The sequence below is a fragment of the Schistocerca serialis genome, chromosome 6 (assembly GCF_023864345.2).
Source record: "Schistocerca serialis cubense isolate TAMUIC-IGC-003099 chromosome 6, iqSchSeri2.2, whole genome shotgun sequence".
Taxonomy (NCBI): Eukaryota; Metazoa; Arthropoda; class Insecta; order Orthoptera; family Acrididae; genus Schistocerca; species Schistocerca serialis.
This window is the reverse complement of record NC_064643.1, coordinates 467,858,108-467,882,987: the sequence shown is the minus strand read 5'-3', so window position 1 is coordinate 467,882,987 and position 24,880 is coordinate 467,858,108. Positions and strand designations below refer to the sequence as shown.

At 41.9% G+C, this 24,880-nt stretch overlaps 1 protein-coding gene across 3 annotated transcripts in view; it reads left to right on the top strand.

Moving 5' to 3' along the window:
* The first annotated feature begins 3,285 nt into the window (after positions 1-3,285).
* The window catches only part of LOC126484182 (uncharacterized), a 166,327-nt gene continuing 144,732 nt past the window's right edge, over positions 3,286-24,880 (top strand). For all 3 annotated transcript variants that reach the window (XM_050107592.1, XM_050107593.1, XM_050107591.1), the window contains exon 1: positions 3,286-3,945. In XM_050107592.1, coding sequence (XP_049963549.1) covers positions 3,795-3,945 — 151 coding nt within the window. In that variant the 5' untranslated portion in view covers positions 3,286-3,794. The remainder of the gene's footprint in view (positions 3,946-24,880) is intronic.

Here is a 24,880-nt window from a genome sequence, read left to right as displayed (position 1 = left end):
CAAAACAACAAAAGTCTAACAGGGATGTGTGGTGCTAGTGAATAGTAGACTTACCTTGTGGATGTACATCTCTGAAGTCCAGCACCACATCTTTGACTTGTTAAACTTACCTGATCTTACCTGCAGTGCAGTTGCCAGTATGTTGCGCTCTACCATATGAACGCCGACAACGAATTAAACTATGACAACAACTCTCTGGTACAACTTGTTACACTGTAAATAAATAATAGACAAATTTCGTAAAAGCCAAATATATTTCTGAAGCCATGTGGCATCCAAATTTACAGGTTTACATTCGTTACAGCAACTGCACGAAGTTGCAAAAGCTTTGATTAGAATTTACGAACCCCCCCTTGACCATAACTTCTTACTCTTGATCCGACCATACTGAAGAAAAAGTAACTCACACACAAATTTCCACAGCTACGCTGCCATAATTCCACTACTCTACGCAGTATACTACCTCTGGTACCTGCCGCGTGGGAGTTGTTACCACCACACCAGGATAGAACAGGAATTGCTGGCACTTACTAATCCAATGTTCTCCCAAAATCAAAATTATAAATTAATCTCTCTGTCGCAATTATGTGCTCATCAGTGACCATAAAATCACAACACTTAGGCAGTACAGACGGGAGTAGTCCAAGCATCCAACTTACTGACATGAACTGGAGGATGGCACCACGCCTGGCGTAAATGTAGCACATTATCAAACATAGTCTAAGTCTTCATTGTCACAAATCCAAATATGCATTGACAATACCAAACAAATTCATTTCCTAGGTGAGTTTACCCTCTGAGACGTTATTGACTTAATATGCACAAAAACAAAGCTTATTATACTATAACTGTGGAGCTGACATTCGCTGCATCTTCGACCGCTCCAACTGCCAGGTGCATTCTCTTAGCAATTGCATGTCACCTGTACTGCTGCTCATCGTAGTGACGTCACACCATCCTCTTTAAGAACGGTTGATGCTTTTGACGTTATAATAGCTTACATCGTTGCTCCATTGTAGAAACTCTCAGAATGAGATCTGTCAGAATTTCACCTACCTTCTAACTGTCTCACTATGTAACTTTATCATGCACAATTTTTCTTCTTCCCTTCCGTGCTCCTTTAGACTCTTCCATCAGATCGTACTAAGGGGCTTACAGTTCCACAAACTACATATAATTTTGCTTAGGACACAGTAGTATGAATCTGTCAGGTTTTGAACATTTCAGACAGCATGAGCTGTGTCTGGACCACAGTTGCCTCTGGCTTGCACGGTTTCAGATCAATGAACTAAATTAAAATTTTAAATGTCTCTTAATTCTCCACTTCTTCTAATACAATTTCTGTTCATCTAGATATAATTCCACCTGAGTATGAGGAGTGTGATAAGTGTGCACATTGGACAGGCATGCCAGTACCACATCTCAGACACTGCAGAATTACGAAGTCCATTCTTTTCTGTATCGCCCAGCGCGAGCTGGTTAGGGAGCCAGATGTAGAGAGATGTATTTATCTGCATAGATGATGACGATTTGATGGCATCTGCATTACCGATGATCGACGAGCAGTATTGTAAGCAGCATGTCTCACTATCTATGCGCATTTGTAAGTTTTCATAAATGCATAATACTTATTAATTGTGTCTGGTTTTAGAACTACTTGATAAGAAACTAATTATGAAGCCTGTTTCATTAGACGTCTTAGACGTCTTTGAATGGTACAATGCAATTGCTGATTACTGTTTATGTTAAGTATTAGTTCATGTATATTTTCTTCTCATATTTTTATTGTTTTTTTTTCACACTTGTACGCACATAATACTTATCTCTCTTCTTTCCATAGAAATGTTCGAGCCCATGCAGGGACGTTCCACCCTCTCATGACAGGTCTCAGCATGGGAATACACTTCTACGTTAGGGCCGTCTACAAGAATGCCATCGATATCGTTTGTAGACTGCAGTTACCTGTACAGTTCTCTCATGTTCAACAATGGAGCTCTTGCTGCTGCTTCGTTAACGGATTGTTAGATCTCAAAAGCCAGAGAGCAGGAGCTGAAGACTTCCGACTTTTGTCGGTTTCTGCCGAATGAGGACTATTAATAACTTATGAGGTATAAATAAACTCTCTTCTTTATTATGCATCACACCAAAATCAGTGCTGCCGTAAATAATAAGATATAATTTTGTTTACTTTCAATTTGTTTTAGGAAAGATTGTACAGTCACTAACTTATTTGCAATAATGATGCGTGTAATTTATATTGTGCAATATTTTTCATCAATATAGTTAACAGAAGTACTGTTTTCCAGTAACGCTTAATTTTTATAAAACGTATGGTACTTACAGAATTTGCTAAATCTTCACAGAAAATATTGCAAAATGGTAGGTTTATGGGAGAGGGTGCAGTTTTGACAATTCTGTCAAGAGTTCAAGATCACTCGGTACGAGTCTCGAAATCTAAACCAGTTAATATTTACTCATTTCGAACAGCGCCATTTCTTTCCAAAGTTTCATGTCACCACATAACTGGGCCAAGCGTTTTCAATTCAGAGAACACACAGTTGGGTACAAATATTTGGACATAGTTAAATTATAGTACCTATCTGCCTCCACGTCTCCTACTTTGTAGTGAAATTTTAGTCCAGCACCATGGAGCGCTTCGTTTCCCAGGGGCTAGGGTTCTGACGGGTCCTGATGTAAAGACTTGTGCGTAAGCTCTCGTAAGAATTAAAAAGTGCGAGAGCTGTATTACTCGTAGATGGTTGGAGGAGGGAGGGAAACCACAACAAAATCTGAGTTATTTACTCCTTCCGAACACAGTATCGTTATGGTTGCGAATCTATTGAATACCCTTTAATTTATATCTCATGGTTACATTACTGCCGTCATTTGCGGTGTTGGATTCAAGAAACGTAATTATTTTAGTATGTACTTATACACCGAAAATTTTTCTATGTTACAGTTACGGGTAAAAAATGTGGTGTGTTGTCTCCCAGGCAACACGTTATAACAGTTATTACTGGGTTCCATTGCAGTCTCGGATGAATACTGTCGTGTTTACTGCTTTCGAATTGAAATGTACCAATAGCACTGATGTGCTCGATCGTGAAAGTAAAACCATACTCCATCACAATGTAAAAGAGTCACTGAAAGATTTCTTCACTGATCTTTTGGCCTTATATATTAATGATAATAGTACATCAACACACAGCACTAAAGTTTCCTTGGTGAATCTTTGTCTACAAAATCGCCAGGATTTTGTTCCGCCGAATAGACTGTGCTAAACGACAATAGGTCGATCGTTGCTTTGCGTGCTAATGTTGTGAATGCGTTTCAAACGAAGATGGCGGTATTAAGTATGTGTTTTGTGTTGATAAACGAATGTTTCGTTTCTTGCAATTGTGATGTTTTGAAATAACGGGTTATTATGAACATTAAACAGATTATATTTTCAGCGAAACTTTGCCTTCTAGTGAACATTTCCGCCGATTCATAACGTGAAGGTTATTTTTGTGGTGGTGTCAGCTGCAGTGTAGCATCGGTTCTGTGTGTAAACATAGGTTATGTGTACGCTATATTGGTCGCAGTTATTATAGTGGCCGCAATACAAGTTATATAATCCGTGAAAGAAAGGAGAAAAGTTTCACGTACATCGACTGTTACGATGTTTGTTGAACTTGTTACGGACTGCAAATATTACGAAGTACTAATAAACTTGAGGTTATTAGTTTCTACCGGGAAATGTTTACATTTTGTGTGATTTGTTTTGTGGGTGTGACATCGAATATCATTTCATCATGTCGGTATTCAATGAGCATCAGTTTGAGAAAAGACTGCAGTTGCTGAAGGATTCGCAAGACAGTATACAAACACTGTCGGCATGGTGTCTTCAGCATAGACAGCACCACAAGAAAATAGTTGCAACATGGCTTAAAATATTGAAGAAAGGTAAGCAGTCATAAGACGCCTTTGTACATACAAACAATTGATCTGTCCATTTTTATTAAATGTGGTTTAGTTGTTACTATCATTAAGTTTTATAATCACCATGTTCCACTTGGGTGTGATTATCGCATAGCGTATCATGTTTGTATTTTCTAAACAGTCGGATTGCTGTAAATTCAAGGTTGAAGGAAACAACTCAATTTCGTTATAATACAGAAGAGACACTGTCCATGTGATGATATTTCTCATATATTTCCTGTCACTGAGCAGGTTTATCACACAAGTTATTGAAATTTAAATTATTTATCAACTGCATGAATTAGTAAAAAATATTGTGTCATAACTTTACACAGTGCCTTCCCAAAGGGTGCTGCACGTAGCTCGTGGCCTTCATCAGGCGCGACCTGAGACTACTCCTCGAGTGGACCTGGTCCAGTATTTATGCCTATGGCCTTCCCCCTCCACCAACGGCTGCGGGCGCTTCCTCTGTGGTCCGGGTCCATTCCCTGCGACCTGCTGGAGCGTTGCTGCTCCGTTTTCCGTCCGCTGCGGTTCTAGGTGTTCCCTCTGCGGTCTGCGCCCACCAAACCCGCTCCTGGCGGTTTCATCTACAGTCTGGGGTACCAAGTTCGCAGGGAATGGGCGCGGACCACAGAGGAAGCGCCTGCAGCCGTTGGTGGAGGGGAAAGGCCATAGGCATAAATACTAGACCAGGTCCACTCGAGGAGTGGACCTGGTCGCACCTGATGAAGGCCACGAGCTACGTGACCGAAATATCGTGCAAGTACGACGCTGATATCCGGCAGAACACCCGACAACCCAAGATGTCATTAGATCGCCGGGAAAGCCTGAAGAGTTACATAACAGAGGGATATCAAAATCGACCAGGTCGCCTCGGTAACTGCTGTGTCATTGCGGCAGATTGCTACCCGAAGTGCCCCGGGTTCGATTTCCGGCAGGGTCGGATATTTTCTCCTCTTTGGGTGTGAGTATTGTGTTATTTTGACCTTCGTACCGTCATAAATGACACAAAAATCGTCTATGTGGCGCCACATGACAAGTCTACACAAACATGTAACTTCACACAAGGGTACGGCTTGGCCCAAACGCATGTTCTTAGTTGCCGAAACATACTTTCATATCTTCCACTGTTGAGATGGTTCTATGGGGACGACTTGAAAGAGACATTTAAAAAATAAGTGAACAAATAAATAAAATCAACCAGCGAGCGGTCGGTAAATGTACCAAAGAACTCTCCCGTAATCGATATGCAAAACCAGATAGTCGAAATGAGAGGTAGCTGGATCAACAGATATTTTTCAATCGAATTGCAAAATTGAAGTTTAGTGGATCAAATGTATTCACTCTTTTCATGATTTTGTGTACGTACTCTGAGACTAGAAGAAGACAAAAATATTTTCAGTAGTAGGGCCTACTGTACTGTCATTTTTTTCCATAACATAACTGTAGGTTACATTAATTCAGTCATGTAATATCCGGACAAGAATTTATGGATTTGTCCATCTATTTCACATAATTGAAAGACTACTTTTAATTCCAAATTTTAATTCTTCCCCCCACCAGCACCTTGACATTTTCATTTTCATCATCGTGTATAGTAAACCATTTCTATTCCCTTCCATGCATGAGATGTATCTGTACCAGTTTTGCTTGTGATGTGAAAATCATCAAAGGCAACAACTGTTTATTTGTCGTATGTATTAACCAGTGTGTTTCATGGAACATGAGAAGAGAAGTGTCTTTCGATTTTCCAGTAATCTCTGAAATTAGCATTGTAAGCATTATAGGTATCCAACAATAGTCCTTGTAGCACCTCTCTACATGTTTTATAAGCATGTATTATATCATATATGACCTTTTGATTTGAAATACAGATTCAGTAACACATTCATCAAAGCAATGAAAATAGTTTTTTTGGCAGTTTAGTATGTAGACCGTGTTACGCACATTTGTCACTGCTGTAGTCCAGTAGTTGGATTTTAATAGATAAATATGGGAACACATTGCTGATTTTGTCTAGGCTAACCTAATTTAAGAGTTTACCTGAAGTTTATACAGGTTGTTGAGATCTGGATGGTCATGATGCTTTTGCAGCTCATTATTATTGCAATGGATATTCGCCACAAGATTTTATAACTTAGTGCTGAATGCGTTTGTAGTTTCACAAAGTGCAGTGTGAACTCAATAGGCCTGCCAACTAAATGAGACTTCCCGTAAACAGTGTCATTTCTTCTGTGTATGTGTCAGTCCAGTTTATTCTCTCTCACTACACAATGAATTTTTCTGCTCAGTGGAACTTGAAACTGTTTTCTTCTTTACATTAAGTTCAGCAGTGTCTTCGTAAATAAATCTCGGAAATTAAAACAGTTCTCATTTATCCACAGTCAAGTCTGCATACACTAAATTTTCTTTGTGCAGAAACTTATCCTTCATTCTATCAAAATACGAACTGTCGTTTCGCCACTGAGATGAATACACTAAGCAGATTCAGAAGGATGTAGATTGCAGTAAGTACTGGGAGATGAAGAAGCTTGCACAGGATAGAGTAGCATGGAGAGCTGCATCAAACCATTCTCAGGACTGAAGACCACAACAACAACAACAACATTGTTCTTTCTGTTTCTATCTCTAAAATAATTTATCACTAATTTCCTCCCCTTCTTCTTTGTATGCTGTGCAATTAATGAAAAGCACAACATCTTACAAAATTTGAAGATATGAAATGCACACACTTCTGTTGGACTTAACATTAAATTTATTGTGTTTATTTTCCTTAAGACTCTAGGTGAAGGCTATGGTTGATATGAAAGTAATACTCATAAAACAACATCCTGTACCAGCGTCTCACTCTTGAAGCTGTTCAAAACTATGCACATCTCTAGCTAGTGTGGTTTGATTTCATGAGAACAATGGATTCCTCACTGATAACTTCTGTCCTTGCGAATGAGTTAACTGTAAGCTTAACTACAGTTACATGACACCCCCCCCCCCCCCCCCCCCCCCGATTTGCGTATTTCGTTGGTGACAGGGAAAAATCAGGTTTTGCTGACAGATGGACCTGTAGCAAAGCCAGAGGCCGTGTTTAGGTTGGAAAATGACAAATTGTTTTTGAGTTGGTGAAGGCAATGAATGTCAAAGCAAAATACCTGGTTGTAGTGACAGATTGATGTATAGCTTAGCGTGATGTCTGGGTTAGGTTGGAATATGATAATAGGGTCGACAGAAGCGTCTGATCAAACGCGTCGGCTTTGACCCGTGACGTAAGGGTGTTGTCGTGTGTGACGTCATGACGGCGCGGAGTTTGGTTTGAGTGTGGCTGTCTCCAGTTCCGTTTTATCTTATTTTATTTACTTTTCTGATCTGTTCGTTCTATCTCGTGAGATTTTTTTTTTTTTAATTTAAAAACACTTATTACTTATTTTAATTATCTGTTTCCTTGAATTTCTGTTTTAGTTTATTATATTTATCTTTCTGATCTGTTCGTTCTATCCCGTGAGATTTTTTTTTAAAAAAGACAAAAAACACTAATCGGCTACTGAAGCATCTTTATCTTCTATGGGTTGCAGGGGTTACGACCCCTGGGGAGGTGGGTGGGTTATTCATGCATGGCTGTCTTCACTTATACGTTGTAGCTATGCAAGGCGTCTAAATTTGTTTATATTTAGTTTGCCCCCCACCCAAAACACCCCATTTCCCGCGCTTGTCCCGTTAGTGTCATTAGGCTTCTTGTGGAAGGTGTGTGCGTTTGTTTTTGTTTCCGCCATATTTGTGACATCATGGGTCAAAGCAGACGGGTGGGTTCCGACGCTTCCATATTTCCTGATAATATTTACGTGAGCTGGCAAAGCCAACAAATCTCAACATGAAAATAAGATTACTGTAATAAATTGATGTATAGTGTAGCCTGGGATATACTATACATTCATTTTGTATGTCTTGTTTCTGGAAATTCTGATGATATTGTTAAATTTTAACCGTATATAATAAAATAGTAGCTAACTTTATTTACAAACTATAGGAAATTATTAAATAATGATTCACTTGTCAACTTTCCATGATTCATTGTTTGAAACCTTACCAAGAGCAGCATTCAGTGGAAAGCTACTGACACCATAAGTGCACTTTGGGTCATTCCATGTCAGTTCAAACAGGGACTCCAGCTCATAGTCTCAGATTTGACTGAAATTTAGTAGGCTACACTAATTCTACCATGTGTGGAACACTCGTGTACAAAGTATTAGTTTCCCCTGCGAGTTAGTTCCAGAATTATGACTTGTGAAAGAAGGTGGCATGACTCGGAAATTGCAACCCGCATCTGGCAATCTATCTTCAGACCCAGCTTCAGGTCTTAATAACTTTGGAACTATTCCACACAGTCCAGTGAAATTTATACAACCCAGTAACATCCATTTACAGAACACACTCCGTGAATCAAAACACCAACAACATATTTTTGAGGGAAAATAAAAAATTCCAAAATGTAATAAGTTACATATTGTAGGTGCCCTCTATGCCAAATATAATTCACTCAAAAAGGGTATAAAATTTTTTGTGGTAAGCTTAATGTGGCCTAAATACACACAGAACTCATCATGCCCATATCAGTCACAAAAACTCAGTTCCATGCACACGAAAATACAAAAATTTGAAAAATTACCTGAAAAACATGGATTTTTGAAGTGTGGTAGCACAAAAGGGACAAGTGGTAGCCAATCCAAATTTCACACACTGCATAAGTAGACCATAATGATATATATCTCAAAATTTCAGCATCTTATTGCAAGAGATTTGTGTACAATTTAAGTTGACATGTATTTGGTGATGGGGGCCATTGTTCCACAACACAAATTTTGTAAAAACATATCGTAAACTGTTCTGCCTCTTCTTATCCTCTCCCACAACTGTTTAATCACTAAGCAACAACAGATTAACACAACCTATCATTAATGTTTACTGCACCTTAACTGCTAAAAACCAGTCGATTGTGTCTTTGAACAGAATTTCTCCCGCACTTTAGCTACTGTACTCTGTACACATTGAGTGGCAAAATTGTACTATCTTCCTGACACTGTGGTAGGAACTGGAACTGTCATAAGAATATGTTTCAAAAGGAATCCAACACCTGTCTGCCAAACGTGGCCAATGAAATGATCATGCTGGTCCTGCTGGTGCCATGAAGTTCACAAATACATCACCTTCTGCTTCACAGCACTCTGCAACACATCCTAAGTACCATTTGTCATCATAAACAGCAATAACATAGCAACCTGGTTGTATGTTGCTGCTTTTGCTTCTGAATCCTGAGTCAGGCACACTGTGAAGGCACATGTTGTGCATGAACCTATAGTTATAACTGGACAGTCTGCTCATCTGCACATTGTCAGAGTCCACTGGAGAGAAGTGATGATGGCTCCTTGTGCCTGCAGCAGTTTTAACATGTTCTAGTCTGCTTTTTAGCAACTCTTCGACTGATTTCACCCCATCTTTCGAAACATAGAATGATTGTATGCCAGAGATATTTTTCTGTACCCATGTAAATAATTGAAGAGGTGTTAGAATGTGACCTTCTGGTGCTGCAGACTAGCCCGTGATGCCATGCACCTAATGGTCAGCACCAATACCATCACATACATTTTTACCATGACTTTTTGCGCAAAAATTCCATTCTGCGTTAATCTGAAAACCGTGGTAACGCTTGCAGAAATTTTTGAGATTTTTTACAGTTTTTGTACTGACTAGCTGCCCCATCACTGAAGTATTTTGCAAAATGTATGTGAGGCAGCTTGTTTTTCAGATATGCCATGACAGTGCGAATGTGGGCATGAACTGCAATGGCATCATGAATTAAACAGTTACTAAAAATGCACAGGTTCATGACAGACACATCACCTGATTCACCTCTATAGTAAATCGCAAATGGCTGGAGAGTTGCTTGACAGTTGTCCCAATGTTATCCTTGGATGACATCTTGACCTATAAATGCATAATTTTCAGAAAAGTCTAGTATTACTATAATTTCATCTTGTTTCAAATTATCCTTACAAAAACTGGAGATAAGCCGATTGTGCTGTCGCTGTGAAGCTGTGTGTGTGGTCAGTTTGTCTGTTTTTTGACAACACATTTCAACAAAATCTTCCATTGCACTTTGCTTTGTTTCAAGACTTGTGCGATCCGTGTGTGTCCATTGTTTATAAGAAACAAGTTCATCGTCATCCATAAGGAGTTCACCATACAGTTTATTATTCATGTGTTGTGCAAGATTTGCCTTACCAGGACACTTTTCACACACTAGCAGCTTCATTGCACCTTTGTAATCCAGACCAGAATCCTTTATAGCAGCAAACATCAGCTTAACATTTTGATGGGTCTCACATACACAAACATTGTGTGTGCCCCTTGCACTTACAGGCACAATCCATTTTGGTCGAAGATTGAAAAAAGATGATAAACCTACTTTGGTATTGGGATACTTTTCCTTGAATTCTACATGTAGTTCTGATATGTTGCCTAGCAACAGCCTTTTTTGCATCTATACACGTACATTTCCCATTTTGACTGTTACATAGTCTTTTTTCCAGGCGTTATTCGGCTGTAGTCATTATTTTCATAAAACTCCGACACTGGCACCTTTTTTTTCTGAACTCAATTGCTTACCGTAAGCCTGCTGTAGTTGTGAAAGCACTCCTTGGGTTGCTTTTATTTTCCTAGCCTGCTTTACCATATATGTAGAAACATTGAATTCCTTTGCAGTGTAGTCAATAGAGCAGCTGGAAGGTGCAAGGGTAAGAATAGCTACTTTTTTCTGGCGTGTGGATATGGCACATTTTTCTTTCAAATCGTGCACAATTTTGTCCAAATCAGAGCATTTCTGGCATGATTTCTGTTCCTTTGGAGCAGATAGTTCTTCCTCTTCCACCATTAGTGTGTCAGCTATTTTGTGTTTTAATTCCATTTGAGCTTCTTGTAGTTTTCTTCTACCATAGCTGGGCCTGTCTCTTTTCCCAACTTTGTGTGTCTTCATGGGAGACAAACCAAGAGCAGTCACTGAAGTATTTAATTGCTCATCCGCTGTGGTTGTAGGTGGCTGATACTCTTCATCACTGTCATGTAAATTATCAGAATATTCTTCATTTTTTAGCCGTGTAACACACATGGAACATAACTTTTGTCCTGGTTTCATGTTAAGTCCCATGCACTGATTCACTTTCCATACTGATTTTATATCAGTTTCTCTGAGGCTACACTTCACTGTCTTCTTATGAATCCGAAATGGATCAAAACAACTTCTTTGTAGGGAAGAATACTTATCCAGAAACACTTTCATATGATGATAACAAACACTAAAGTTTCCTTGGAACTGTACTTCTTGTGCCCACGGGGTGTATCCTGGATCTCCATAGCAACAAATCTTGGTCCGATTCATCCAGAGCATACAGTACAAAGCGAATGCCACATTTTGTTCCATATGTTGTTTTATGACATTCACATGCTTGTGCTCTACCAATACTGCAACTTGTTTGAACAAAAGCACCACTAGTAGTCTCTTCTGCCTCCATACTGACTTTCCATGACAGTACTGACCAGCCTGAACTAGAATCTTCAAAACATGAGTAACTTGCAATTATTGCTTGTTTCTTTTGTTGTTCCTACCTAACAATGACTCAGTCTGTCCCTGAAAACTACCATTGTTTAACTTTCTGTTGCCTAATGGTTCCCAACAATTGCTGCAGCTTTATCTGAAACAAGCTGCCTGCATCATCACTATTACTTGCTAAATCGTGTTAAAAGAAATGTAATCAAATACATCTCTGTCAACTTTTATTGTACACAAATGCCTTGCAATAACAAGTTGAAATTTTTGCCACATATTATATTATGGTCTACTTGTGCAGTGTTTGAAATTTGGCTTGGGTATCACTTGTCCCTTTTGTGCTACCACACTTAGAAAATCCAAGTTTTTCAGATAATTTTTCAAATTTTTGTATTTTTGTGTGCATGTAACTCTGTGTGACTGATATGGGCAAGATGAGTTCTGAGTGTGTTTAGGCCATATTAAGCTTACCACAAAAAAAATTTATACCCTTTTTGAGTGAATTATATTTGGCATAGAGGGCACCTACAATATGTACCTTTTAACATATTATATTTTTTTGATCACATTTTGGAATTTTTTATTTTCCCTCAGAAATATGTTGTTGGTGTTTTGATTCATAGAGTGTGTTCTCTAAGTGGATGTCACTGGGTTGTAAAAAATTTCACTGGACTGTGCGGAATAGTTACAAAGTTATTAAGACCTGAAGGTGGGTCTGAAGATAGATTGCCAGATGCGGGTTGCAATTTCCGGGTCACACCACCTTCTTTCACAAGCCATAATTCTGGAACTAATTGGCAGGGGAACTTAAAATTTTTTACATACGTGTTCCAGACTTGGTAGCATTGGTGTGCTAAATTTCAGCCAAATCTGAGACTATCAGCTGGAACATTTTCTCAAATTGGTTGAATTGACATGGAATGACCCACATGATGTGTTTTCTATTGTCTTTCACATCAGTAAACAACAACAACAGTAGTGGCAGCAGCAGCAGCAACATCAACAATACACATGCTTACCGTACATCCTCACTACATACACTTTTACTTGTGAATTGTACCCAATCTAACATACAGTGTCACTACTTTGCACAGTTATGCCAGGGGTTAGGTCAGCAATACAGCCAATTCGAAACAGTATGCTTTGCTGCAGTACTACTAGCTATTGGGGGGGGGGGGGGGGGGCAGAAGTAATTGAATTGTGATATGCATTACTTGCCTTATTCATGCTGGATTTTGAAATCTATTCAGCTCTCCATCATTATATTCTTTGAAGGGTTTATAAAATATTACTTCAGTTCACAAAAGAATACCAACATAAGTTCATCTGAGAGGAAAAAGTATCAGCCATTCCTGTCATTAGCATTTCTAAAAAATGCTGGAGACTTCCATTCTTTGCATGTGCATTCTCATGCATAGATGTAGCTGGTAGATTTCATCCACTAAGTACTGGTATGGCCCCATCTCCACAGTTGGGGGGAGGGAGCAAGGAGAAGGGATGCGACTTATAGTTGCATGATTACCAAGGTTTATGGGTAGTATCTCTTATCCCTTTTGCCAGAGTGACCTTGAGACACCAGCATACTTGCATGCTTTATTGTTCCCACAGTGGTTTGCATCCAAAGAAGACAAACCTCTTAGTGAAGAAAAAAGCAGCCATCAACAACTTTAAAACAGATCCTGATGTGGTCATACCTAATGCAGAAAAAACTATGCACCATTGTTATGATGGACCACAGTGGTTACCTGATGGAGGGTGTTGACCAGGTGTCTGATTCTTTCACCTAGAAACCCTGCAATTGTGATTGTCTCCCAGAATTCCATTAAATGAAATCCAAAACCAAACATGTAAGCCCATACTACTATGTCTGTGACAATGTCATCTCATTATTTACCCCAAATAACCTTCATCATGTTCCACACCCTCATTCTACGCGCATCTGTAACTGGTTGCTATGATCACTCAGAAACAAACTTCACTCTTGGTGACCAGCACCTCCAACCCATTGCCTGCAGCCTAGCTTCCCATATCTAGAACATGAACCATTTCCTGCATTGCCCCTGAACCATTTCCACCCCTTACCACCTGGTTCATGCTCATAACTGTCGACACCACCTTCCTATACATCGACATCTCCATTCCTATAAGCAATAGCCTTGTTGCCATTGAACACTACTTCTCCCAATGACCTGTTGTCTTCAAACCAAGTGCCTCTTTTCTGACCAGCCAATGCATAATTCTCCTTTAAGGGGGAAACACAGAAACAAATTCACTGCATGGCAGTATGCACCCATATTTCCCCCATATGCCAAACTGCTAATGGCCCATCAAGAGGAAATCATATCACCATCCTTCGGCAAAACAAGAACCTTAACATTGTAGCGTTGTCCATCATAAGGACTGGAGACAGTAGTTGTGAAGGTAATTGCTATATATGACTTTGTAGGCTTTCCTGACACAAAAAGTTTTGAAAGTCTCCTCGGGTTTGCTGCTGGGTGCTAAAATCACCTTGCTTCAGTATTTCGGCAATCAAACTGTCTGCTGTTCTCAGGAGAATATTGCTGCTGCTGAGTCCTAATAAATATTTATTGAGTAATTACTTTAGCATACAATCATGAACATTGGTGATTTGATGTTCAGTGATTAAAGTGGGATTGCCACAACTGTTTTCTGCATTTACTGCAATAACTCATATAATGCAAGTTTTTAAGGCCCTCAGTGTTACTGCAGTCTTTTGCAATTGTAAACTGGCAGAGCTGCCAACCATCAGGGCTGTTGTTTTGCTTTATGGAATGTAGTCACCCAAGATCTCAAGTCCTTTTTCTAGTTCAGGTTTATCAGAGACATCTTCATTGTCTAGACCGTGCATGGAGAGCCTTTGTTGACCCGCAGATCTGATTCACATATTTATTGAAGCTGGCAGGCTGCCTCATAATGAGATGTGACAGCAGCACTCGTAGATCCCCTGCGGGTCCGGGGGTAAGAATATGCCCGAGGTATTCCTGCCAGTCGTAAGAGGCAACTAGAAGGAGTCTCACATGTTTTGGCCTCTATGTGATGGTCCTCTGTAGGGTTTGACCTCCATTCTTCAAAATTTTCACGAATAGCGAGCCAATTGGGGAAGGGTGCCTTATGTGGTGCATTGTGTCCATTGTGCATTGCAATCTTCTGCACAATTTCTCATCATTGCATTGCTGTCCTGCTCATTCTCCATCCCTTGAGCGAGGACACCTTCCTGGGTGCATTTTCCCCATGCTCTATGCAGTGTCACTTTCTGCATCGAAGAAGACCATGGACTGCCTTGCACTTCATATCCAGCACGGTAGCCAGTCCGTTGTGGTGGGGTCGCCATGTACCCTGTTGGTTGTAGCCTCCTGACCACACAGGGATCACTCTGCTGATGGCTGAACCGTTAACTCCCCACGTATGCTAAGGGGAGTACTCCCAGCAAAGGCCATCCTGCCTGGTGGCCTTTGTTGTGGCTGGGTGGTGCTTGCGGGGAGGGCCCCTGGTCGGAGTGGGTGGCATCAGGACGGATGACACGGGATGAAGTGTAGTACATCATCTCTTGCTGGTGGTCAAACACCAGCAGTCTCTAAGCGGTCGAGGTCTACCTTTAATGTTAAGAAATATGACCCCGAATCTTTCCCCTCTCTGGCCACACCATGGGAGGAACGCTGGGCTAAGGATGGCAGCGAATTTTATTCTCCCCCGTACCTTGTACGTACGCATGCTGATGGGGGATTCCTTTGTGTCCATGAAGCCTCAGTTCTTTGTAGAGCATTTAGATGACAAGTTTGGGGAGGTAGAAGGCTTGTCCAAAATGCGGTCTGGGTCAGTCTTGATAAAAACAACGTCCTCTGCCCAGTCACAAGCATTACTCGCTTCTGACAAGCTGGGGGATGTTTCTGTCACTATCACGCCCCATAAGAGCTTAAATATGATCCAGGGTATTATCTTCCACAGGGATCTTCTTTTACAGTTCGATCATGAGCTGCGTGCCAACTTAGAGCGACGAGGTGTCCATTTCATCCGTCGCGTCCACCGGGGTCCGAGGGATAATCAGGTTGCCACCAGTGCCTTCATCTTGGCCTTCGAGGGTGACACATTACCTGAGAATGTGAAGGTGATGATCTACTGCTGTGATGTCAAGCCATATATCCCTCCCCCGATGCGGTGCTTTAAGTGCTGTAAGTTGCGCCATATGTCTTCCCGCTGTACTTCCAGCCTCATATGTCAAGATTGTGGTCATCCATCCCACCCCAATACTCCATGTGCCCCGCCTCCCATCTGTGTCAACTGCGGAGAGCAACATTCCCCTTGCTCGCCAGACTGTAGGATTCTACAGAAGGAAAGGAGAATAGTGAAGTACATGACCCTGGACCGACTGACCTACACTGAGGCTAAAAGGAAATTTGAAAGGCTCCATCCCATGCGCATGACAACATCTTGCGCCGCCGCTATAACTACTGTTACAACCCCATCCATTGCACCAATTCCAGTGAGCACTCACTTCTTCGGCTCCTCTCTTCCTCTTTCTAGGAAAGGGCCCCTTGGGTCACTCCCTTCCCAGATTCCTACCAGTGGCAAAGCGGACACCCGCCAGTGGTTGAAGCATCTGCAGGTAGCTGGTCGTAGGGCTTCGTGGTCCTCCTCAGTCCCAGAGACTGAATCAGAGAAGCCCTCTCAGCTAGAGAAACCCAAAGAAAAGCGTGAGAATTCAAAAACGAAGACCCCAAGAACAAGGAAGTTACAGTGGCACCCACACCACTGTTACCTACAAGCTCTGTGTCTGAGGATGAGGTGGAGATTCTGGTGCTCGCTGAGGACCAAGATCTCGCCGGACCCTCAGACATGATAGTTATAGACTGCTCAAGCAATAAGTTGATGGCAGCAGGTGACCATGAAGCGTAAACTGCTTCATTGAATGCTCCATGCCTTCACAGTCTCACAATGACATCATCCTCCAGTGGAATTGCGGCGTTTTTTTCCAACGCCTGGCTGAGTTATGGCAACTGTTAAGCTTTACACCTGCTTTCTGCATTGCCCTCCAGGAAACCTGGTTCCCGGCAATGCCAACCCTTGCCCTTTCTGTGGTTATAAGGGATATTACAGGAACCGTATTGATTATAATTGAGTGTCAAGTGGAGTTTGCGTTTATGTCCTAAACTCAGTCTGTAGTGAAACAGTGCCCCTTCAAATCCCTCTTGAAGCTCTGGCTATCAGGATAAGGACGACACAGGAAATAACTGTCTGCAATGTATATCTTTCTCCAGATGTTGCAGTACTTCTGACTGCATTGGCTGCACTGATTGCTCAACTCCCTAAAACGTTCCTTCTATTGGCAGATTTTAACACTCATAACCCCTTGTGAGGTGGCACCATGCTTATTGGCTGAGGCAGATATGTCGAAACTTTACTGTTTCGGTTCGACCTCTGCCTCTTAAACACTGGCGCCGCCACACACTTCAGTGTGGCTCATGGCAGTTATTCGGCCATTGATTTATCACTTTGCAGACCAGGACTTTCCCATCTGTCCACTGGAGAGCACATGATGACCTGTGTGATAGTGACCACTTCCTGTCACTGTCCCAGTGTCAGGCCCATGAATGGCTGCCCAGATGGGCGCTAGACAAGGTGGACTGGGAAACTTTCACCGCTGCTGTCACCGTTGAATCTCCCCCACACGGTAACATCGATGTTGTGGTTGAACAGGTGCCTACAACAATCGTTACTGCAGCAGAAAGCGCGATCCCTCGCTCGTTAGGGTGCCCCCGGCGAAAGGCAGTCCCTTAGTGGTCGCTGGAAGTCGCTGAAGCAAATCAGGAGTGTTGGCAAGCTCTACAGCGGCGTAAGCGGCACCCTTCCCTGGAGCACCTCATAGCCTGTAAATGGTTCCGTGCCTGTGTTCGCCAACTTGTCAAACGACGGAAGCAGGAGTGTTGGGAGAGATATGTCTCGGCCCTTGGGTGCCATACGTCACCTTCCCAAATCTGGGCAAAGTTTAAATGTGTTTTCGGGTGCCAGACCCCAACAGTTGTTCCCGGTGTTAACAATAATGGCTTGTGCTCTACCAATGCAAATGCGATTGCCGAGCGCTTTGCTGAGCACTATGCTCGAACCTCTGTGTCGGAGAACTACCCTCCAGAATTTCACCCCCTCAAACGGTGGATGGAAAGGAAAGTCCTCTCGTTTGCCACGCACCACAGTGAACCCTATAACGCCCCATTTACAGAAGTGGTGGCTCCTCAGTACCCTTGCAGTTTGCCCCTACACAGCTCCGGGGCCAGATTGGATCCATGGTCAGATGATTAAACATCTCTCATCCGACTACAAGTGACATCTCCTTTTCATCGTCAACCAAATCTGGTGCGATGGCGTCTTTCCGTCGCAATGGTGGGAGAGCACCGTCATTCTGGTGCTTAAGCCTGGTAAAAACCCACTTGATGTGTATAGCTATCGGCCCATCAGCCTCACCAATGTTCTTTGCAAGCTGCTGGAACGTATGGTGTGTCGGCGCTTGGGTTGGGTCCTGGAGTCATGTGGCTTACTGGCTCCATGTCAGTGTGGCTTTCGCCAGGGTCGCTCTACCACTGATAGTCTTGTGTCCCTCGAGTCTGCCATCCAAAAAGCCTTTTCCAGATGCCAACACCTGGTTGCTGTCTTTTTTGATTTACGAAAAATGTATGACACCACCTGCTGACATCATATCCTTGCCACATTATACAAGTGGGGTTTCTGAGGCCCGTTTCTGATTTTTATCCAAAATTTTCTGTCGCTCCCTACTTTCCGTCTCCAAGTTGGTGCCTCCCATAGTTCACCCCATATCCAGGACAATAGGGTCCCGCAGGGCTCTGTATTGAGTGTCTTTCTATTTTTAGTGGCCATTGATGGTCTAGCAGCAGCTGTAGGACCGTCAGTCCCACCCTCTCTGTATGCAGATGACTTCTGCATTTTGTACTGCTCCATTAGTACTGGTGTTGCTGAGCGTCGTCTATAGGGAGCCATCCACAAGGCACAGTTATGAGCTCTAGCCTATGGCTTCCAGTTTTCAGCTGTGAAGATGTGTGTCATGCATTTCTGTCGGCGTCGTACCGTTTATCCAGAACCAGCACTTTACCTTAATGACGATCCACTAATTGTCGTGGAGACATATCAATTCTTAGATTTGGTTTTCGACGCTTGTTTGACATGGCTTCCTCATCTTTGTCGGCTTAAACGGAAATGTTGGCAGCATCTCAATGCCCTCTGCTGCCTGAGCAACACCAATTGGGGTGCATATTGCTCCACGCTGCTGCAGCTCTACAGAGCCCAATTGTTCAATCCCGCTTTGACTATGGGAGTGTGATTTATGGTTCGGCGGCACCCTCAGTGTTGCATTTGCTCGACCCATTGCACCATTGCAGAGTTCGACTAGTGACAGGAGAGTTTAGGATGAGTCCGGTGACCAGCGTGCTGGTGGAGGCTGGAGTCCCTCCATTGAAGATCAGACGTACACAACTGCTTGCCAGTTACATTGCACACATTCATAGCTCTCCTGAACATCCTAATTACTGTCTTCTTTTCCCAACCACGGCGGTTATGTACCTCCCGCATAGGCGGCCCAGGTCAGGGCTAACGATTGCGGTTTGTATGCGATCGCTTCTGTCTGAACTGGAGTCCTTGCCTTTATCACCTCTCCTCAAGGTCCATTCATGTACCTCCATGATGTAGCCCTAGTCCGAAGCTTCGCCTGAACCTTTTGCATGGGCGTAAGGACTCTGTTAACCCTGCGGCTCTCCACTGTCACTTCCTCTCGATTCTTGACGTGTTCTGGGACTCTGAAGTCATTCACACTGACGGCTCGATGGTTGATGGTCGTGTTGGCTTCGCCTACATTCATGGTGGCCATATTGAACAGCATTCCTTACCCGATGGCTGCAGTGTATTGACTGCAGAACTGATGGCCATATCTCGTGCACTTCAGTACGTCCATTCATGCCCTGGGGAGTCTTTTCTTTTATGTACTGACTCCTTGAGCAGCCTGAAAGCTATCGAACAGTGCTACCCTCGTCATCCTTTGGTAGCGTCCATCGAGGAGTCCATCTGTTCCCTGAAACAGTTCAGTGGTGTCCGTCTGGACCCCTGGTCACTTTGGAATCTAAGGAAATGAACTTGCTGACAGGCTGGCCAAACAGGCTGCACGGAAACCGCTTCTGGGGATTGGCATCCCCGCAATTGACCTGTGTTTGTTTATTACACTGCAAGGTTTTTCACCTTTGGGAGATGGAGCAATTAATGGGACCACGAATGTGTGGAAGTCCTCGATGAGGGCCTCTCGCAGGGAGCGTGTGGTTCTCTGCCGCCTCTGCATTGGCCATGCCTGGGCGACCCACAGCTACCTCCTGCGCCTTCAAGACCCACCTCAGTGTCAGTGCGGCGTCCGGTTGACAGTGGGGGGGTCGACCCAGCCACTGTGTAATCTGTTTCATTGTTTTACTCTCTTCTAACTGTTTCTTGCGGCTTTCTGTTGTTTTCTTGTCCTCGTTTGTTCCTTTTAGTGTTTGTTGCCTTTCCTTTGTTCTTGTGGTTCATTTCTTTCTGTTCTGTGTTATACGTATTGTATATTTGATTCTCATGTGTGAGGCATTGTTTTATTCGGAATAAGGGACCGATGACCAAGCAGTTTGATCCCTTCCTCTGCCCCCCCCCCCCTCCCCCTCCCCTTTTTTAAACCAGCCAGCCAGCATTACTAGCACATAAAGTCCAAACCATAATGTCTGTGAGATTAATGTGTAACTGATATGAAAAGCAGCTGTTTCTCACCGTGCCAAACCAGCAAATTATGTATCAGAACACATGTTTTTATGTGTACATTCATTTTATATTCATCTCATCATCAGGTGATTGAATTTATTTGCACGTCGTGAACATTGTTCCTTTACTGATGAAGTTTTACAACAGCTGTCTTAAAAGTTGGTGTGTCAAACTTCTGCAACACCTTTGCTAAGGAAACGATGTTCATGACATGTAAATAAGTGTAAACATCTGAAGATGGGATGCTAGGCATCTTGAAATGTCATCATGGAAAAATAAATGGTTATAAAAACAACTAGCTGCAGCTAATTCATTGTGCATTACCTTCGGTTTCGACAGCTGCAGCATTCTTATATGTCCGCATTCTTATATGTTGGCTATCCCAGCTGACAAGCAATTAGGTGTAACTTTGTGATTTTTTGCAACAGGTAGGTCATTCGAGTGTTTGAGATTTACTGTATTAATATTCACAAACACTATCAGCCAGCAGTTTTTAAATATTTGCCAAAATAATTTTGGTGACTGCTGATATAGGCATGGGTTGCTTCTGCATCATTAAATAAATTAAGCCATCATTTCTTTGTTAATTTTATGAATTTTGCACTTGAACTTAACTATGTAAGTTGTATTATACAGAGGCCAAATTGGAAAAATGCAAACAACAGGACGGTGAACTGTCAAAATGATAACTCTCACCCCCGCATCCACAATATATATTGGTGGTACTGAGAATATTTTTGCTGGCATCAGTACTGTTCATAATTAAATCAGGTATTGACAGTAAGACAATAGTTGTCCTCAGATGGCCATTATATTGAGGTATTGTCAGTAATGTTGAATGTGTGAGTGCCTCATAACTTGCTGAATCTCCCACAATTACCATACTAGTCACACTCAGGTGGTTCAAATCTCTATCCGGCCATTCAGATTTAGGTTTTCTGTGACTTCTGTAAATCACTCTAGGCAATTGCCGGGATGTCTCCTTTGAAAGGGCATGGTCAATTTCTGTCTCCATACTTGACATCATCTGAGCTTGTGTTCTGTCACTCGTGGCCTTGATGTCGATGGATGCTAAATCCTAATCTTCCTTCCTTCCTTCTTGTCGTGTAAGACAGTAAGGCCACTTTTGAAAGCATTCGTGTCATAAACAGGATGTCTCAAAAGAAAGTTTATATTTGAAGAGCTCTCTGTGCATGCACAACAGATTGGAGAAGAGTTGGAGGTACATTCATCACTTTCTTGGCCTTTAGGAATTCAGGCAATATGGAGTGCTTCTTGGGAGTGGACCACACATTCTGTGTGCAAGAATTTTACATAAGCGGTGATTCGGCGACTATTGCAAGGAGGAAATTTTGCCATGTTTGTCAGTTGCATGATGTAAATGATGATCCAAATGTTTCCCTTAACTGGAAATGGATCAGAACAGTTGAGAAGACTGGTTCAGCACTGGACAAACTGAAATCCGGAAGACCTAGGTCATCAAGAATAGGCAAATCCATGGAGAATGTAAATTGGTCTGTTTGTGACGATTCTGACCTCTCCAGTCATAAGCCTGCAAGTTCTTTAAATGTGTGTAGATCATCACTGCATCGTATTCTGCAAAAAGACCTTAAACTACACCCTTACAAAATGCAATTGGTGCAATGATTAAAGCTTCAGTATCCCACACATAGGTGCTTTTCGTTAATGGTGTGACTTAGTGTCCTTCATTTAACATCATCTTATTTTCATCTGAAGAGTCATGCCAATAAGCAGATTTGGCACAACTGGAGTGCAACAAATTCTAAGCAGAAGCATGAGAAACCTCTTCATACACTGAAAGTTACCGTATGACCTGCAATGTTGGCTCAAGGAACAATCAGCCCATAGTTTTTCAGGGATGAGAGTGGCTCTGCGGTTACAGGGAATTTGGAGTGTTATGTGATGATGTCAAATGTCTTTTTGGTTTCTGAATTGCAAAATTGTCTTGGTTTTAACCAAAGAACAAGATTTCAGCAAGACAGGACCACAGCACACATGTCCAATGCGTCTATACTGCGAGTTCATGAAATTTTCCATGACAAATTGACCTCCAGGAAGAGTGACATTAATGGGCCCCCATGCCGTCCAGATTTTTTCTTGTGGGGATGTGTCAAATCTAAGTGTATGTCAATAACCCAGCTTCTCTGGAGCAATTGAAAGAAAGTCTCTGTAATGAAGTGGCAGTCATCCCAGTGTCTACATGCCAAGCCGTCATGCAAATTTTTGCTCATCATTTAAATGAGGGCTGTAGGCATGCTGGATTGCATTTAAATGACATTATTTTTAAGAATTAAATTCCTTAACCTGTATATTTCAATAATAAACAAAGATTTTGTTAATAGACTTTGACCTCTATATTATTTTGACACATCAAATATAAACTTTCTTTTGAGACACCGTGTACTAATTTTGCCGTAACATTTTAGCCTCTTACATGGATTTGACCACCTACCAGCAGCCAAAATTGCCCACCCAGTGGCAGAATATACTGCCAAACACGTTGTACTTGATTTTTCAGTTGCTGCTTCACAATACATGCCATCTGGATCCTCATCCAACACTACCCCACTAAAAAAAAAAGCCCTGATTTTCTGCATTACATTGATGAGAATTAAGGAAGTCCTTATAGTACATTCTTCAACCTTTAAATTCTCATGCCTTCAGTCTCTACTGTCTCTTGTGCCGATATCTCTCACTTCACTCCATTAATCTACCCTCACTTGCCTCCCTCCCTCCCTCCCGCCCCCTCTCTCTCTCTCTCTCTCTCTCTCTCTCTCTCTCTCTCTCTCTCTTGTCTCCTTCTCCTATGTTGTACCTTCTACGTCCCTTTACAACTGAATCCCCCACATAGTGCGCCAAGTTGAACTGCTTGGTGCCACATTCATACCCCCTTTCTTTGTTGCTTCTGTTCTGCTCCTAGCCATATTAATCACTCCTGCCACCTTACCTGTCTTCCAAACTTCATTTAAATTTTACATTGTGGCATCCAGTTTGATCCATGTGTTCACAACAGGTAGATAAGAGGACCTCCTTTTCTGATGAGAGTTTGCATTGTGGATCTGACCTTGTTATCATTTTCCCTTAGTATGGTCACAATTAGAGACCCTGTACCTGCACTGCCCTACTATTAATCTGTCTTCATTCACTATGTTTGTGCAGGTATCCTTTTTCATGTTCCATTTTCATGTTCTCTTAATCTCTCAAAAACTGTCATTTGGGTCAGTTGTCGATATTTGTCTAATAAACAAGACAGGTTATTTTTTAATTTCATTATTGTGACTCGGGTCTGTAAAGAATTTGGTAAATCGCTATTCACACTGCACTTTTACTTGAATGTGCCAGCATGTCGTCATTAAAAATTTGTTGGATGGTCTAGTTTTGCTCTTCATCTGGCCAGTATTCCTGCTGGAATTTATTTGTAAATTCTGAGTATTTGGTAATATTTTTGTTGGTATCTGCATCCCATTTATAAAATGAAGTAGACCAGTTGCTTGCTTGTTTCAGCCTGGCACAGACTTTAAAAATCAGTGGCAACCCGTGGAAACTCCTTCAAGAAACATAACAATACCCGTTTCTTCAGATTCAGTATTCACAATTAATATCTCTCTTTTCTCTCCTCACAGTCACCTGTTGTTGTTGTTGTGGTCTTCAGTCCTGAGGCTGGTTTGATGCAGCTCTCCATGCTAGTCTATCCTGTGCAAGCTTCATCATCTCCCAGTACCTACTGCACCCTACATCCTTCTGAATCTGCTTAGTGTATTCATCTCTTGGTCTCCCTCTTCGATGTTTACCCTCCATGCTGCCCTCCAATACTAAATTGGTGATCCCTCGATGTCTCAGAACGTGTCCTACCAACTGATCCCTTCTTCTAGTCAAGTTGTGCCACAAGCTCATCTTCTCCCCAATTCTATTCAATACCTCCTCATTAGTTATGTGATCTACCCATCTAATCTTCAGCATTCTTCTGTAGCACCACATTTCGAAAGCTTCTATTCCCTTCTTGTCTAAACTATTTATCGTTCACATTTCACTTCCATACATGGCTACACTCCATACAAATACTTTCAGAAACGATTTCCTGACACTTAAATCTGTACTTGATGTTAACAAATTTCTCTTCTTCAGAAACGCTTTCCTTGCCTTTGCCAGTCTACATTTTATATCCTCTCTACTTCGACCATCATCAGTTATTTTGCCCCCCAAATAGCAAAACTCCCTTACTATTTTAAGTGTCTCATTTCCTAATCTAATTCCCTCAGCATCTCCTGATTTAATTCGACTACATTCCATTATCCTCGTTTTGCTTTTGTTGATGTTCATCTTATACCCTCCTTTCAAGACATTGTCCATTCCGTTCAACTGCTCTTCCAAGTCCTTTGCTGTCTCTGACAGAATTACAGTGTCATCGGCGATCCTCAAAGTTTTTATTTCTTCTCCATGGATTATAATACCTACTCCGAATTTTTCTTTTGCTTCATTTACTGCTTGCTCAATATTCAGATTGAATAA